The sequence below is a fragment of the Rattus norvegicus genome, chromosome 5 (assembly GCF_021556685.1).
Source record: "Rattus norvegicus strain SHRSP/BbbUtx chromosome 5, alternate assembly SHRSP_T2T, whole genome shotgun sequence".
NCBI classification, from domain to species: domain Eukaryota; kingdom Metazoa; phylum Chordata; class Mammalia; order Rodentia; family Muridae; genus Rattus; species Rattus norvegicus.
The window spans coordinates 17,865,893-17,883,209 of record NC_141538.1 but is presented as its reverse complement, the minus strand read 5'-3'; the positions used below and the strand labels follow the sequence as shown (position 1 = coordinate 17,883,209).

Genomic DNA, 17,317 nt, shown 5'->3' with positions numbered 1-17,317 from the left:
ACCATACACACACATTTTTATATCCTATCCCAAACTGCCACAGTCCTACATACCCTTGTCTTCCTACTTATGTAAGTTGGCAACATTCATCCTCCTGATCATCCTTGGGAAAGCTGAACCTCTGTGATTGGTTTCTGTGTGCTTTGTTTCCATCAGGGTCCTATCAATGAGCAGAATTTTGAAGCATATGTAAATACTCTCACAGACATGTACAGCAATCTGGAACGGGACTATTCCCCAGAATGCAAAGCTCTACTGGAAAGCATCAAGCAGGCAGTGAAAGGTATCCATGTGTAGGACAACAGTATGCAGGAAACGGAGGTCACTACAGCCATGAACTCCCACAGATCCGCAGGAGACCAATACCCCTGGAGCCTGGAGGCTGTCCCCTGCGTTTATAATTGCAACATTGCACTAATTTTTCCCCAGTTGACATAAAAAAGAAAGAAAAACTATGATAAACTCTTTGGATTAAAAGCAATGCAGTCAATTATTAGATCTCATTTATTTTCATATCTTTTTCTTTTCTTTCTTCATTGCACTCTTTATTTTGTAAAATATATGTAAAAATAAATGTGACATTTTATATTTTATTTATTACTAATCAAAGAGTTTTTTTATCTTTTATCTGCATTTTGAAGTCTACCATATTTTTACAGGTGTGTTTATTAATTTATCTTCTAATAGGATTTAAATAGAAATGCTGTTCTCAAATCAAATATCTTTCTGGGTTTAAACGAGAAAAACAAAACAAAAAATGTGTGAGGGAAATCCCAGTGTCAGGACTACACTATGGTCAAGCTTGGTTTCTACTGTGCACTTCCATTTCCCCTTTACTGGTTTTGTTTTTATAAGTGATTTTTGGTAATGTGAGCTGTGAAGGATTATGAAGATAAATGGCGCCCACTAGTGGGAAATCAGCATTCAAAAGCACAGGATGTTAGCTAACAGTGCACTCAGAACTTGATAGCAATAATTAAATAAAGTAGTCAGCATAGTATTCCACATGGCTGCACCGATTTAATTAATCTGAATTATTTATTTGGACTGTTTAAAGCATACATTTATACATTTTAAGTGAGTCCAATTTGTCTTTTTGTTTTTCAAGTAACATTGGCTAGTTGGCAACCCTTTCCCAAGATGAGAAATAAGCTTTGATGTGACCAGCCAGGCCTTTCCTGCTACACATTAGTACAATATACAAGTGACAATATTGGTGTAGATTTGTACTTACAAATACAGACACATCCAAATGGAAATTTTGTAGATACCATATCCCCTGAAATAGCATTTATCTTACTGGGTTAACTGGAAAAAAAATGGAAAACAGAAGGCCTGAAAAAAATGTTATTCCAACCTGAGTGGTTACCTTGAACATTGGCAGCATTGATCTTTGTTTCCCTAGGAAATAAGACAGTTTTCAATTTAATCAAACTCTTGAACTACAAGTGACACAACATATGCTGCACATACACACACACACACACACACACACACACACACACACACACACACACACACACCAGCACAGTCCACACACGTATATGCACACTTATCCACACATGAAATTCAACCTACAATCTCAATGGGGTCAGAGTTCAGAAGGTGCTGTAGTAAAGGCAATGTCTATTTCAGGGATTGTAAAGTAGTTAAGCATTGTTTCAAAAGTTTTTTTATATTTATTTTTTTTAAGGAAAAGGTATAGACAACCAGCTAAACTGCCTTTTTGGTGTGCACACACATTTCATGTGCAGATGTGCCTCTATGTAAAAGTACACATGAACTTTAGTGTGGGCTTAATTTTCTGTGCTATAATAAAAGTGTTTATTTTTGATTAGCCTCATGAATATTTAGATCTAGTGTGATGGCATTCACAGGCTTGAATTCACTGTTACTACTGTTACTTGCTCAGACCCATGAAAAGTGGCACAGTCACCCCACTCTCATGGACATGTGGATATTGTTATGCATCAAGTGGCGCTTATCTTTGGCTTGGGGTTCATTTGAACTCTCGAATCTTAGTTTAGTGAAAATGAGATGTCTGTTCTTAGGTAGGAAAGGTGTTTATTTAAAGCTCAATTTTAAAATAAGCAGCTACCAGGAGTAGTGTCTACTATAAGTGGGACACAAAGTTTCCTATTAAAGTATGTCTTTGAACATTTTGCTACACAATACTTCAAAGAAGCACACAAATGGGCTCACTTATTACAAAGACAGAAGTTTACTTTGCTAAATATTTTAACAAGTTTGTTATATATTTTATTTAAAGAGATCTCTTACAATTCTACATATTTATTACTATAATTTACATAGCTTCAGTTAATTTATTTGTGTTCACATAGTTTTATGAAGTGTGTCCATATTTATTTGCCTCCTTGGTACTTGTGTTTTGTAACATGTACTGAATTATTTTCTTTTCAACTAATGTTAATGATTGATACTGTAAATTGGGTCTTTTGTAAACAGAAACAAAGGCAGCGATGTATGCATTTTTATTTGAAGTAGTTTGTTTGTATACTGTTTCTCCAAATGATTAATATTTCTTACATCAATGCAACAAAATTGTGTTCAGTGCTGTACATTCGGTGTATGGTAGGAAATAAAAATTGATAATGAATTTTGCTGTGATATTTACTTTATCAAGACAGATGTCTCCATGCCCATGACCCCCAGCTCTTGATACCATAGAAAACCTCCAACACAGAACAGTTACAGCAGAACACTTCTACCCCCGATTGAGAGGATTCTTTGCCATTCGATGGTTGTTCAGCAACTTGGTGTAGAACAGATCTCCAAAATGGGGTGTGCCTTTGCCTTCGCTAGAACTAATTCTGTCCAGGTCTAATGAACAGCACCCAGGAGGTCCTTTCTGATACCAGACTCCTGCAGGTCCTAAATATAGCTTGTATTTATTCAAGGTAAATGGGGGAAATGTAGACAATTCTAGGCTACCTGCTTTTGTGTTCTTATCTAAGTCATCAGTCTATTTTTGAGTTTCTAGTCAGGCTACACATCTTTTAAATATGATTGTCCCTCACAGACAAAGGAAAATTTACACAATGAAATCAAATTAACTGAAGGGAAATCTGGATCCAAGAGAGAGCTGGGCTTACATTGGGTTTGCTTTCAGGGAGTACCATCTACCTTCAGTCACTAAGCTTACATGACATGTTCATGTGATGTGTTCTAGGAAAGCGATGCGGAGCTGTTCAGCCAGAATCTTAGTTTCTACTTTACTTAGTATGTTTTACATCCGTCCTTGGTTATCATGGTCTATGAGAAAGTAGTAGCGTCTATTGTTCATGATACAAACTTGTCATAGAATTGTATCAATTCTACTGGAACTTAGGAAGAAATGATGAGAAAAATCCCATCCTTTCCCATCACAGATTTCTGATCAGAACACTCTTACAGAGATCTGGAATTGAGTGGGGACCCTGGGACAAAGATATGACAAAGATAAAAGATATGGTAAAAGATACAGCAGGCAGAGGAACCACAAGTACAGAGTGTGAAGGGAAAGCACCCATGGACAACAAAGAAAGTACAAGTTGAAACCAGATGACTGGTGGCAGAAATTTCAGGAAAGTGGGACAAGGATTCAGTATAAAGCTCCAGGCCTCATGGTTCAAATTCCTAGTAGCAGCCTTTGCTATGCAAAGAAAGGCTGGATTTCAAGGGTAGGTATGGTTCAATAGTAGAGTTCCTACATTACATTTCTGAAGCCTCATCTTCCATCCCTGGCACCTTCCCTGAGAGATTTAACAAGCTGAGGATGGAGATGATTTGTTTAGCAATACAAATATTTCTTGCAACAAAGCAGTACAACTATGTTCAGTATATTTTAAATGTAAAAGGATGTGAAATAGATAAGAACTTTTTCTGTAGTCATTGTCCATCTATTATCATCCCATCAAAAATAAAATAAAATCACAAGGTCATTACAACTCTGACATTCTTCCACTCGATCCAAAGTCCTATATGAAAAGAGCAGGACAGATGAATTTAGAAATTGCCTTGTTCTAGCACATAAGGATTTCACTACTAATGTTTTCTATGTCTCTTTCCACACATTCCACCCACTTCATTGTGGCCTGCAAGTAATGCCTTCTGTTTCCTTCAGCTATCCAGCAGGTGACATACAGTAAGCAGATTGAACTTGCTAATAACTGTCCACACTGTCATTCGCAGTCAGAGATGCTTCACATTCTCAGAAAATCCTCCACAGGAGCCATGTTGCCATATCCAGTGAAAATGATGAGATGGCTGGTTCTCAGGTTTGCCAGAGACAATAAAATTGGACAAAAAGATGCACCTTAGGTTCAACCCAATTTGCTTGAAAAGCTAGTCAAGCAGCTTCCCTGTGTTTTAGGGAAAACCCACTAAAATGCGTATTTTTCCATACACACTGGCCTAAACTTCCAGAAATCAGGAAGCCTTATACACACTTTTGACCATCACCACTTTGACCAACTGAATCTTTTTAGGCATCTGCAGGAGATAACCAGGAATAATATGAAACCACTAAACTAGACCACTCCATGAGGGGACAGGAGTCCTGGGGGTGGGGAGGTGGCAACAGGCAGCAGGAAGAGCCTTACCGGTTTTATGGGGACAGGAGAAGGTGTGAATGAGCCAGAAGAGCCTGAGAGTTAAAGCAGGTGAAGATGGGTGCTGGCATAGCGCCCTGCAGGATAGCATGGATACTTGGAGCTGGGATAGGTTGTTGGAGTCCATCAGGATCTAGGTGCACCTTGCTGAAGGCAGTTGGCTGTCAAGGGTGAAAAAAGGAAGGAATAGCTTTCCTAACAACAATAAATGGTTTGGCAAGATTTCTGAGGAATGCTGAGTTTAGGCTTCTGTTTATCTGATGGTAATCCTTCTATTTAGTCAGAGGCTAATAGCTGAGCTCAGGCCTTCATTAAGTCATGTGCTTTTTACCACTGTGACCCTAACACAAAGATGACTTCTGTAGGCTGTGGCAACGCTGAGAAATCCTTACCAGGAAGGAGAGAATGGGGAAATACAAGAAAGGACCAGTGTTGCTCTAACTACAGGAGTACACCCCAAGGACATCACCCTCCCAACTAGGCCCTGCCTCCTACCTTTGACCTCTTCTCAGTAATGACAAAATTCATGGCGGGACTAATCCATTTGTTAGGGCAGAGCCCTCAAGATCTTCCTGTCTCTGGAAATGCCTCTTACTGGCACACTAACCCATGCACATTTACTATTCCAACTGAATGAACAATCAAAATGGACCATCACACCCACCTGGTATTAAGTGTGGCCCTAAATTCACTGTCATGGGCTCCAAAGCCATATTGTAAGTCAAATTACGACTATGTTCTAAGACACTGGAATTGGGAAGAATAAAGATCCTGCTGGTGCCCTCCCAGGTATGCACCAGGGTCAGGACTCAGCTCAGCTCTGAACTGTAGATGAGCCTGGAGCCTGAAGGACATTCTCGCCACCAGATGACCCCTCTTTTGAGATCCATTTTTATAAGCTGCCTTGGTTCATGAACTAAGAGATGGTCATTTACTCAACACTTTTGAAAAGGGTTCTGAAAGAAGCTTTTCTGTCATGTTAAGAGCAAACCATTCTGAACATTGTTTTAATAAAAGTATATCATAAAAAATATGCTGTCTTCAACAGGTTTGGTGTTCATACTCACTCAGACTGTGACACCATGTACAAGATCTGCACTGGTTCAACCATACAAAAGCCCAGCACAGAGTGGGGAAGAGACACAAAGTCCCGTCCCTAACCAAGAAACTATTTGCAATCCATAACTAGAGGAAGTAGATAGCTTTCTCCACTGCAATGACGTTGGATAGATCACACACAGAACAGAGAAGCACATGGCCTGGTGCTGTTGGACAACACACAATGGGCTCCATGGCTTTTGTTGTTGTTATTGCTTCATTGGATTTTGCTTTGGTATTTTTGTCATACTATGTTTTTGTTTGTTTGATTTTTGTGTTTTGTTTTATTTTCCTTTTGGCGAGAAAGAACATGAACTTGGATGGGTAGAAGGTAGGGAGAGGATCTGGGAGGAGATGAAGGAGGGGAAAATATGGTTGAAATATATTGTAGGAAAAGCTATTAACAAAAAAATGCACTTGCATTGGACATTTGTAAATTTTTCACTCAAAAATACTACTATCTTCAAAGTCGACTTTGGAACAAAAATTTTAAATTTTTTGAATTTTAATTTTTGAATTTTGTATTTTTTAGTTGTAAAAACAAAAAAAAATAGTTTTGTTTTGGTTTGGGTGTGGGTTTTCTGTCATTGGCTGTTTTGTGTGTATGTGACAGTTTTGGATAGGCACCTGACCAACTAACACATACTACCCACTGATGTTTACCAGTTATAAAGTATTGTGCAGTGTAAAGTGTACTTTCAACTGATTATCAGTCACTATGAAGTATTCTGACTGTGAACAGGAAGAAATCCCCTGCTCTTGTGGATATCTGTTCCTCTAGTAGAATTTCATATTTCAGTATGTATCGTCATGTGTAAAGTATTCATTTTTCTTTTTTGACAGACTGCCTTCTTCAGTGTTACATGAAAATGTTGTAATTGTGAGCTATACAGTCTAAAATGTATGAAGCACTTTAGGAATACTCCACTAATAATGCTTTTAGAAGACTAGTATCACAAAAGAACTGACATTCCCTCATGAGTTGTCCCTGGCCACAGCCTGTCCACTAGATCAGTCCTATTAGCACGGGCTCAGTGAAGAATGTATTATTTTAGATACAGGAAGGTAGGTTAAATTTCTCATACATTATATATACTGAGAATATGCAAAGTGTTTTATATACATTACTTAAGTCTCACAGAAATTCTACTATGTATGAACTATGATTTTATGGGATTGTTCCTCCCCAGCTGTAGCCCAGGGGGTTGTGCCCCTCATCTAGCTACCCTACTCCCCAAGCATCCCCTCAATCCACTCTCAGAGCTCCCTCCTTGTCCCAACAGTAGCTAGAAGTACTAAATTTTGACTAGCAGCCCAGGCTGAAATAAAAATATTTATATGCATTGAGTTGAATACAATGTCATTTTAGTGTTAATTTATCTTTTTTTATTGGCTTCTAACATTCAATGTGATTTCTAGAAAAATAAAGTCACTTGATTATTAGTATTGTCAGAAGGTTTCTGGTTCATATCTTCTGAACGAAGTCGTTCAAAAGGGAAGAGTCAAGCAGAAGTGAAGAGGAAGGAAGGAAGAATGGGAGAGAGGTGGGGAGGGAAAAGAAAAGAAAAAAGGAGACAGAAAACACAGAAACAAAGGAAAGAGAAAACTGAAACTAGCTGGCTTTTCCCCTGCCACAGCTTGGAAATCGCATGCTAGTTTACTATTTTTTCTTTTTTGTGGGATAAAATTTAAAAGCAGAAACTAAGATCAGTGAGAATTGTTTCTTAGTTTGATTACAAAAACAAAGTAGTAATCACATCTGAGAAGCTCTCATTTTTTTCTACCCATCCCCCCACCTCCTTCCCACCTTTCTTTTCTTCCTTTTTCTTACAGTTCTCCATTTTCATAGCCAAATTCTGACTTAAAGGATCACTGAAACTCTTAGAGTTGTTTTTAGATGTAACTATATGAAATCCTGAATTCTAAGCTTAGAGAGCGTACTAAAAGTAAGAAAAGCAAACCGAGAGTGAAGTGGTTCACACCTGTCCTCCAGAGACAGAGACAGGAGGATCCTGAGTTTCAGACTAGCCTGCCCCATACAGTACTCACATAAAAGGGGGGAGAGGTTGGAAGAATCCTTTTCCTTTCTGCAAAAGCAGTCATTTTTAATAATAAGACAATGGAGATTGTACTGCCATAATTAGTAAATATATACAGCCATGACAATCTCCATGTCATCTAGAAGAGGAAGAAAGTGTGGCTTGTCATTTGAGAGCATTGATTTCAGAAAGGCCTTCCATGGCAGGACTAAGATTGTAATAGATAATTATGGCTGTCACAGGGTCAGTGGTGAGCTTGACAGGAAGTTTTGGTAAGTAACCCATTAAATTGATACCCTGCGTTGAAAGCTGACAGTTCAGATGTCATGCACATTGATAATTTTTAAGTTCTAGAAATGAACAATAGAGTCATATTCAGCTTTTACCTTGACAGAAGTTCCTGCAATAGTAAATCCTGTGAGTAGACAGCGAACAACAAAAGACATGGTAACTTACACACAAGCTGTGGCAAGGGAGCAGCTGGAGCCATCTTGAAGAAGAATGTGCTGTTAAAAACTGAGCCAGGCTCCCTTGCCCTCTTGTCTAGCTCTCCTCATTCCCCTTTCCCTCTCTCTCCACGTGCTCATGGCCATCCTCTGCTTCTCTACTCTCTTTCTCTGCCTTTTTCTGTCTCTACTACATTCTTAGCTTCCTTCCCCATGCTCTGAATAAACTCTATTTTATACTAAAAATCAAAGAAAAAAAACTGAATCAGACTGAGGCTCTAAGAACAGAGAACATCTGTAGGTCACAGGTCAGAGAACTTCAGTTTGTCCTATTTCAGCCTCTGGGTAAAGGGAGACCCAAGAGGCAGTAGTGGAGAGCAACCAAGCCAGAGAGAGACAAGGACCAGCCAGGTGGCAGGAAGCTAGCTCAGGCTGGGAAGTACATAGGGAGTGTTAAGAACCTGCATTCAATGGTCAAGAGTGGTTCTCACTAACTCAAAAGAGCTCTTCATTGGGTTAGAGCTGATTCCCATGACAGCAAATGCATCAAAATCTGGAGTGACCTAGCATTTACTGCCAGGAAGCCCAAGAACTCTTATGCTGTAGGGAGGTACATGACACCAACTACATCCCAGCAGAGTGATTAATAATGCTCAATTCATATAAAGTTACCAAACTCAAAGTCTCTGAAATAAGTAAAATGATAGGTGAAGACTTCAGAAGTTTTCTTGACTTGAAAGACACTTGTAAGCAAATAGAGCAATTTAATTCAACATCTTAAGAGGAAAGTCAGCAAAAAAAACCAGAAATATATGGGTCCAGAAACAGATGGCTCAGCACTTAAGATCACTTGCTGCTCTGGAAGGATCCAAGTTTGGTTCCCAGCACCCACAAGGCAGCTCACATCTGCCTGTAACTCCAGTTTCAGGGACTCAATACCCTCTTCCAGCCTTCATGGGCTCTTGTTCATGTGCAATCCATGAAAACACAGATGGGCTTACATATATACACACATAATAAATACTTTTTCAGGAGAAGAAAATCAATAATGTGGATGAATAAGAAAGATCACAGTCATGTGTTCAGAGGTTTGGGGCAGGGTAGACACACAGTTCTCCAGAAAAACTCTAACGATATCTGGTTACACAAAACCTTCTCCAGTAGGCTGTAAAATCCCACCAGTCAGGAGTGCCCTGGTTCTGAAGGCCCTTCTTAGAATGATAAAGAAAGCTGTCTTTCCTCTTACAGGTCTCCCCTCCTTCTTCAGTCTTGAGTCTGCAGAGACTTCCAGGGTACGTAATCCTCAAAATCCCTAAGAAGCTTTGTTCTGGGTGCATCAACAACAGGAATGTTTAACTCCCATGACTTCAGCCCTGACTGCTTGGTGTTCGATCGTGTAGCAGATCACACACTCTACCCTGCATGGGTGTCCTTATCTCTTCTTATAGGAGAGCCCTATTAACACCCACCCACCCAGCCTCAACTTGCCTTTCTAAGGACTCTTATCATCAAATTCTGACCCTGGGGTTTGTAGCTTTAATATGGAAGCTGGGGAAGGCAAAAATCAATCTTTAGTACTCATTGCGGGATTTGGTTTGTTTGGGGTTTTTTTTTCAGATTATTTCCAAATATATTATATGTCTTGGCAGGAGAGTAAATGATCAGGTGTGAGGGGCTTGGGCACCAGGCAGTGAACCCTGATGCAGGGAAGAAGAGGTAAGAGGATGAAGACTCTGAGAGTCCCAGAATCTGACACTGAAAGCCAACACCTGCTGAGGCCCAGAGTTGCATGAGGTGGTGAATGAAGTGCTATGGGATTTTAACACACTTTTAAGGATTCTGGGCACCTGTCTTTGAAGTGCTTTTCACCTTACTGATACAGCTAACAGACGGGTTCATATGCTCATGTATTTAAGCCAATGATAGAACGAGTTCAGGACAAAGGAGAGAGATGTGTGCAAGCAAGTCCAATTCATAGGCTGAGGCTCCTAGAGGAGGGGAGACAGGGAGTATGGACTTTAGCGGGGAGTTCATGTATCCTGCCTAATGACTCTTTCTGTTGGTCCTAAGATATGTGTGTCCCTTCTGGTTTGGGATCGCACTCCTGCTTCTGACCACGAGTACAAAACAACTTCAATAGGACTCCTTACCTCTCTGCTTGACCACCAGAGTCTCTGGGTTTGGTGTATGGGCATAAAGCCAATGTAACTTGACTGGGGTTATAGTTGGGACCACTAAACTTCTCCTTTCTCTGTGGTATATTGAAGAAAAGAGACTCGCTGCACATGAAAAGAAATGACCTACTTCTCAGATAAATGGAAACTTAACCGATGGGGACAAAAGGGTACAGGGGGAAGAAATGGAGTCATTGTCCCCTCTGGTTGTAGGGTCCCATAGTTTCACTCCACCCCTGGGCCAAACTGTTATTGTGTCTTGTAGGGGAGCAGAGTGATGTGTTTGTGTCCCCTCCACAGGTCATCCTGTGACGTCGCAGCTCCCTTATTTCTTTTTTATGGGATCCTCAGAGCTCCTCTGTGGGACTTACTCTAGCTCTTCTCTGAGGACCACTCTGAGCTGTCCCTAACTCGTCTCCTAGCTTGACCTCCTTCCCTCATAACACTCTTTCCTCTTTTTATCTTCACAGAACTCCTGGCCTGTGTCTGGAGGACACATCTAAGAGGCCAGGGGTTGCAAGGAACAACAGAGGGAGGAGCTTGTGTCAAACTATCATTTATATTAAAAAAAACACCTCAATGAGATATCTGATGTCTTAGAGATGGAGAACACATGCAACTGTATGAATACAGTTTTTACTCTTTAGCTAAAGGATCTTGGCATCAGTCAGAGCCTGAAAAATACTACAGCGTAAGCCACGTTAGCTAATGTTACATAGATTTAGGAAAACAAATTGGCCAAGGCTCAGGTTTTCGAAACTGCTATGCAATAATCGAATGCTAATTTCTCCACTGCAGTTCCATTTGGACCTGGCACTGAGCAATGAGTAAATCAACTTTGCAGTGGCTTTTTCAGCCTTATCCGCTGACTGAATTATGCAGTCTCCCCTGGTGCTCTCAATTTCAAAACTCATTTCCTATCATAGTGGGTATCATTTTTCTGAGCATTCTTTCATAATTTTGAGACCATTTCTGTATGATTCCTCCACCTGAGTTAGTCAGAACACAGAGTGTAAAGCGCCTTATGTCAACATAAATCTGTGGAGAGGGCTCATTAAGGTGGAGTGGGAGGTTCACATGTATATCATAAACTCTAACATTGGCCTGGCTTTGACATCTTCCAAAAGTCTTTTTTAATTTTTATCTTCTTTGGTTCAATAGTTCTTTTTAGTGAAGCTATGTGATGACCTACCTGACAATTAGTCTTGTTTGTTCTCTGGATTAATTTGTCAGAGCCATGATTGACTTATATGAGTTAATATGTACTCATCTGTTTACTGGACCTACCAGCGCTGCCTCTGTAGTGTTCTTGATACACCTCTCACCTGTTTGAAGCTTTTTCTGAAAACCTCTCACAATTGTTTGCCATTTTTAGCTTAAAGAAATCTACAGAAACCCAGACAAGGGCAGAACATTCTATCACAATACACCTTGTACCATCCAACAAGGTAGACATGACCACCGGTGTGTAACTCTTTTTATGCATTAAGTTCCTTGAGGTTTACTCTTCTGAGACAGAAGCCAAGGAGAATTCATCCCTATAGCATAGGAAGCCTGATGGGTGCAGTCCTTGGGACAAAGGGTATGTTGCTCAGAGATGGCACTGGAGCCAGAACCCCCTTCAGGATGCTTTCCTTCAGATGCTGTCTGCTTAGCCCACAGTGTGACTCAAGCTATTGGAAATAACAGCCACAGAGTAGGCTACCATACTGCAATTTCATTTCCTCACTGCCAATCAGCTGCAAGTTAGGTTTTTTTCTGCACCCTCTGTGGGAATTGATGGTATCTTCTCCAAGTGTGTGTGTGTGTGTGTGTGTGTGTGTGTGTGTGTGTGTGTGTCTGTCTGTCTGTCTGTCTGTCTGTCTGTCCCAATCTCTTCTTATTAAGACAGGACCTTAGTAAATATGATCCATCCACTCTGCAATTTACCTTTCTAAAGAGTCTATCTCCAAATACAGTCACTCTGAGGTACCAGGTTTGTAAGTTCAACATGGGAGTTGGGGGAAGCAAAAAAATCATCCTTTAGTAATCACTAAGGGAGATGCAACTGTGTTTCTACAGTGGGTTTCAAGGTGCATTTAACAATTTAAAATGTTTCCATCTATTTCGTTACTTCTTTTTATGAGTGTGCATTTCTAGACTTCTCAGAGCCTTTGGTTACATGTCTTTTCTCCAGAAACAAATTGCCACATGTACATGAAAGTCCTCAACACCCTTAGTCACCAGAGAAATCACAGATTAAAATCACAATGAGCTCACATGTGTTAGAATGACCAATATCATGAAGACATAAGATAGGTATTATGGAGAAGGAAGTGTAGGTTTTGTGAACTGTAGATGAAAATATAAATTAGTACAGCCATGTTTAAAAACAGTATGAAGCTTCTTCAAATACCCCTAAATAGAAGAACTATGAGACCCACCAAGTCAGTCTGTCAGCCACTTTCCTCACACCACAGTAGAGCACCAGACAGGATCAGGAAGGGAAGGGTTTGCACCTTGGTAAAATTAGGTTCATCATGGCAGGAGATGCAGTCTATTCCTTAAAGCTGGGAACTATGACAGCTTGCTACTTGTGTCCAACCAAGAAATAGAGATCTCATACTGGGAGACCAAACTATTGTGTGAATCACCCCAGTAACTCATTTCGTGGACTAGACCCCATATCTAGGAACCATGGGGGTATTATAGACCACAGCAGCATCTACAAAAAGTAACTGGAGCCAGTGCAAATGGAAGACACCAAGAAAATGGCTCCTTCTAAGCACAATAAGACTGACACACAGATAGTCACACAGACTGTGGGAGCATACACATGGCCTGCACAGGTCCAAGCCAGATGAGTCCCAGGGCTGAGAGGGGAAGTGGACAGTAGTCCCATGCCTAGTTTAGGAGCTATCCCAAAGTGTCAGCTACTTGCAAGGGAAATATTAATTTTCTCCAATGGAGTCTCACTGGGTAAACAAGCTATACTTAAGAGCAGACCCATGTCCAGCTGTAGATAGTCAACACAAAACAAACTCAGTGGTATGTTTGGAGATTTATTTTTTAAGTTTACTGGCCTTTTGCTTATATATTATGGTTTCTGATTTTGTGTTTTTATGGAGTGTGTGTGTGTGTGTGTGTGTGTGTGTGTGTGTGTGATGAAGGAAACCGTGAACATAATATATTGTATAAAATTTTTATAGTCTTTTCTCAAATGATATATCCTGATTATAGTTTTCCCTCCCTCTACTCTTGTAGCTCCTCCCTTCCTCTCCTTCCTTTCAGATCCACTCCCTTTTTGTCTCTCATTAGAAAAGAACAGGTTTCTAAGCAATAACAACCAAATATAACAAAGCAAAATACAATAAGATGAAGCTAAAGCTTTATATAGAAGTTGAATGCTGCAACCCAACAGAAGGAAGAGTCCCAAAATAGACAAAATAGTCAGCGGCCCACTCGTTCTCATAGTCAGGAGTCCCATAAAAATACTAAGCTAATAGCTATTTTACACACACACACACACACACACACACACACACACACACATATATATATATATATATACATATATGTATGTATATATATATATATGTGCATGCAAAGGACCTGATATATGCCCTGTGCTTACTGCTTCATACTCTGAGAGCTCTTGTGCTTCTTGCTTAGTTCATTAAGAGGCCCTGTTCTCCTGATGTCCTCCATTCCCTCTGACTCTTATACTTTCTTTTTAAGAATTATTTTTTATTTTTTAATTGTTTCATTTATTTACACTACAAATGTTGTTCCTCTTCCTGATTCCTCCTCCAAGAGTTCTTTACACCACCCACCCCCTTGCTTCTGAAAGGGTGATTCCCCATTCCATACCCCCACCTGCCCACACACCCCCTGCTCACCCCCACCCTTGCATGACCCTTTCATGGAGCATCAAGTTTCTACAGAATTAGGTGCATCCTCTCTCACTGAGCCCAGACAAGGCAGTCCTCTGCTACATTTGTGCTAGGAGCCACTGATCAGTGGCTTAGTCTCTGGAGCTCCCAGGTGTCTGGGTTAGTTGACACTGTTGTTCTTCCTTTGGAGTGGCCATTCCCTTCAACTTCTTCAGTCCTTCCCCTAACTCATCTATCAGGGTTCCTGACCTTAATCCAATGCTTAACTGTATCTGCACCTATTGCTGTCAGCACTGATTGAGCCTCTCAGAAGATAGGCTCCTCTCTGCAAGCACAACATGTCTTCAGTATTAATGTCAGGATATGTTGCCCACCCATGGGATAAATCCCAAGTTGGGCCAGTCACTGGATGTCCTTTCCTTCAATCTATGCTCCGTTTTTGTCTCTGTATTTCATTTAATCAGGAACAATTCTGGGTCAAAAATTTTGAAGGTAGGTTTGTGACCCTGTCCCTCTACTGGGGGCCTTGTCTATCTACTGGAGGTGGTCTCTTCTGGTTCCATGTCCCCACTGTTGGACATTTCAGCTAAGGTCATCCCCATTGAGCCCTGGGAGCCTCTAACATTCTAGTCCCCTGAGAGTTTCTAGAGGTTTCCCCTGCAACCCCCTTAGCTGCATATTTTTATTAATTTTTCTGACCCTTCTGAGTTTCTCTCTTGTCATACCTGATCCTGTCTTCCCTTTCCCCTGCCTCCCCTCTCCCACTGAGGTCCCTCCCTCCCTCTGCCTCCTCTGATTACTTTGTTCCCTCTTCTAAGTGGGATTGAAGCATCCTCACTTGGGCCTGCCTTCTTGTTAAACTTGTTACATCATGTGGTTGCATCACGGGTATTTGGTACTTTTTGTCTAATATCCACTTCAATCAGTGAATACATCCATACATGTCCTCCTGGGTCTGAGTTACCTCACTCAAGAGGATATTTTCTAGTTCCATACATGTGCCTATAAAATTCATGACATCTTCATTTTTAATAGCTGAGTAGTATTCCATTGTTTAAATAACTACATTTTCTGTATTCATTCTTCAGTTGAAGAAAATCTGGGTTGTTTCCAGTTTCTGGCTATTATGAATAAGGGTGCTATGAACATAGTTGAAAGGGCACAGAGAAGTATCCATATTAACAAATCTGAAATGAAAAGGGAGACACAACAATAAAAACTGAGGAAGTTAAAAAAAATCAGATTTACTAAAAGATGCCTATACTCAACAAAGCTCGAAAATCTAGATGAAATGGATACTTTCCTAAACAGATACCAGGTACCAAAGTTAAGATCAGCTAAACTATCTAGACAGTCCCGTAACCCTAAGGAAATAGAAGCAGTCATTAAAAACTCCCAAACAAAAAAAGCCCAGAGCCAGATGGTTTTAGTGCAGAATTCTACCAGGCCTTCAAAGAAGAACTGATACTGCTCAAACTATTCCACAAAATAGAAACAGATTCATTTCAGCACAATATAAACACAATTATACCTAAACCAACAAAAACCCAACAAACAAAATCTTCAGACCAAGTTCCCTTATGAATATTCATGCAAATTTACCCAATAAAATTCTTGCAAACCAAATCCAAGAACATATCAAAACCATCATTCACCACAATCAAGTAGGCTTCATCCCAGGGATACAAGGATGGTTGAATATATGAAAATCCATCAACACAATCCACTATATAAATAAACCCAAAGAAAAAAATTACATTATCATTTCATTAAATGGTGAAAAAGCCTTTGACAAAATACAACACTCCTTCATGATAAAAGTCTTGGAGAGATTAGGAATTTAAGGCCCATACCTAAACATAATAAAAGCTATATAGAGCAGACCAACAGCCAACATCAACTGAAATGGACAGAAACTTGAAGTAATCCCACTAAAATCAGGAAAAAGACAAGGCTGACCACTCTCTCCCTATCTATTCAACATAGTACTTGAAGTTCTAGTTAGAACAATTAGACAACAAAAGGAGATCAAGGGAATACAAATTGGAAAGGAAGAAGTCAAGGCATCACTATTTGTGAATAACATGATAGTATACATAAGTGAACCCAAAAATTCTACCAGTGAACTTCTGCAGCTGATAAACAAGTTCAGCAAAGTAGCTGGATATAAAATTAATTCTTACACCCTTTCTGCCTCTTGTGACTGATTTCTGAGCTCTGAAGGATTTGATGAAGACCTCCAGTTTATTCTTTGTTTAAATGTCTGGCTGTGGATCTCTAGCAGTTGCCATCTGCTGCCAGAAAAAGTCTCTCTGATAATGACTGGATAAGGCATTATCTATAAATATATCAGAATATCATTAGGAATCGTTTTGTTCTTCATTTTATTTGTTTGTTTTAAACCAGTCATGTTTGGTTTTACCCTAGATCTTTGGGCTATCTAGTCTCCTGTTGGGAGTGATGCCCTTAAAACCTTCCATTATTGATGTTAATAGTATAGTTAGAGTTAAGTATGACTGGGTTCATGGAAAATCCCCAGCCAGCTGCAGAAAACTAATACAAATCTGGTGGTCAGGATGAATAATGATATGATAAAGTTCTGACCTTGCTGAGAAATACATCTGATGTCAAGATACCCAATGGGATGACCTGTAACCTTTCTGAAAAACCAACATCCTGCTATCTAATGATATGACAAACCTGTAACCTTTCTAAAAAACCAACATCCTGTTAACATCATCTGACCACACAAATACTGTGTACTTGGCCTGTGTAAATGTTTCCCACTTCCCCCTCTCTCTGTTACCCTAATAGGGTATAAATTCAGCCTTGGGAAAAAATAAAATTGTTGCCTTGATTAGACTCTTGTCTTGGCATCCTTTTTTGCGTTTCTTGTCACCCATCTTCTTCCAGGTACCCTCTGCACCCTCGTTGACAGTCTCTGGTTCTTGGTTACCCAAGGAGTGTTGAACAACCCATGCTGATGCTAATACAAAGAGTTGCTCTCTACAAATTAAGAGTGGGGCCACGTAACCAAGGGGAGAATCCACAAAAGTCATTAAACATGGAGAAGTAGAT

At 40.0% G+C, this 17,317-nt stretch overlaps 1 protein-coding gene across 2 annotated transcripts in view; it reads left to right on the top strand.

The window, feature by feature from the left end:
- The window catches only part of St18 (ST18 C2H2C-type zinc finger transcription factor), a 125,776-nt gene extending 123,159 nt beyond the window's left edge, over window positions 1-2,617 (top strand). The window contains exon 23 of one of the 2 annotated variants that reach the window (XM_087660513.1): window positions 157-2,617. In XM_087660513.1, the coding sequence (XP_087516639.1) occupies window positions 157-297 (141 nt within the window). In that variant the 3' untranslated portion in view covers window positions 298-2,617. 2 annotated transcript variants of the gene reach the window in all.
- Window positions 2,618-17,317: the final 14,700 nt, after the last annotated feature.